General features: G+C 59.5%; 1 protein-coding gene across 1 annotated transcript in view; it reads right to left on the bottom strand.

The window, feature by feature from the left end:
- Nucleotides 1-331: 331 nt before the first annotated feature.
- LOC104081771 (twinfilin-2-like) overlaps nt 332-1,205 on the bottom strand; it is a gene marked incomplete at both ends in the record, with an annotated part of 4,423 nt that continues 3,549 nt past the window's right edge. Inside the window, one exon of the mRNA XM_009584635.1 lies at nt 332-510. Within this exon, the coding sequence (XP_009582930.1) occupies nt 332-510 (179 nt within the window). The remainder of the gene's footprint in view (nt 511-1,205) is intronic.

Here is a 1,205-nt window from a genome sequence, read left to right as displayed (position 1 = left end):
AGCGATGTCCCATGGTGGGACACCTCCACCCCGGCCCCGTGGCCCATACCGCTCCCCCCTTTACATCCCAGTCCCTCCACCTCCTCACACAGCGCCGCAGAGGACAGAGACACAGTCCCAGTGTATCTTACTGCGTCTTAAAAAATTCCCCCATCCCCAAAGCGGTCTCCACTTCTTCTTAACCCAGGCACAGTGATGGAGGGTGTGAACGCTCCTCCTCAGCCCCAGCGCAAAGTCCACTTGGCCAGCATCTCCTCCACCCTCCGCCTCCACCTCCCAGAGCACATCCGTGTCCCCACGCCGGGGTGTCACAGCCCGGCGCGGTGCTCACCGGGGAGCTGTCGGGGGACCAGGAGATGAAGAGCCACTCGTAGCCCTGGGCGTTCTGGCTGTCCAGGCGGTACAGCACGTAGCACGGCTGCTGCTCGTCCAGCAAGGGCAGCACGAAGGCATCGTAGTCGGCGTCCCAGCGCCGGGACAGCTCTTTGTGGGCTCCCAGCACAAGCTGTTCTGGAAGGAGAAGACGGAAAAGGTGTTAGATGAAGGCAAGGCTTACCTTGTAGGACCACAAGGCGGCTTGTCTAAGGGCTTGCTGCAGCTCCAGCACCAACAACAATGCCGTCCTGCAAAAAAACAAATGACGATCTCAAGCCACGTGCAGGAGTGCACACCCCCAGGGGTGACCCCCCAGGAGATGCCATTGGGGCTGTGGCTGCTGGTTTTCTGTCAGGATCCCATTGCCTCCTGCCAACCATCTCCTCCCCTCCTGTGCTCCTCCCTGGTGACCATCCGTAGCCTCCTTCCGCACTGCTCCCTCCAGCCGTGTAGTCCCCAACCACCCCTCCTTGCTCATGGGGGAACGCGAGACCTCCTCCAACCCACCTGGACAAGTTCCAGGGGCACTAGAACACCTCACCAGGGACATGAGGAACCACCTAGATTTGGGGTGCTAAGAAAACTAAAGGTCCCATAGCAAAAGCCAGGACGCTGAGCCAAAGCTGCTCTCATCGGATTCCCCATAACCTCAGATGGGTCAAAATCAGAGCTAATACCCAAAGCCCGTGTCTGCGGAGACCAGAGCTGTCCCAGAGACCCCAGCCTGGCAGGGGACCGTGCTGCCAGGAGAGCCCCAGCCTCTGGAAGCGACCTACATATTTCACGCACGTGGTAGCATCTCACGTATCTGGAGGGTATTTTTTTCAGCT

Source organism: Fulmarus glacialis, unplaced genomic scaffold (genome assembly GCF_000690835.1).
Source record: "Fulmarus glacialis isolate BGI_N327 unplaced genomic scaffold, ASM69083v1 scaffold17729, whole genome shotgun sequence".
Classification (NCBI taxonomy): Eukaryota; Metazoa; Chordata; class Aves; order Procellariiformes; family Procellariidae; genus Fulmarus; species Fulmarus glacialis.
This window is presented reverse-complemented; position numbering and strand designations above follow the sequence as displayed.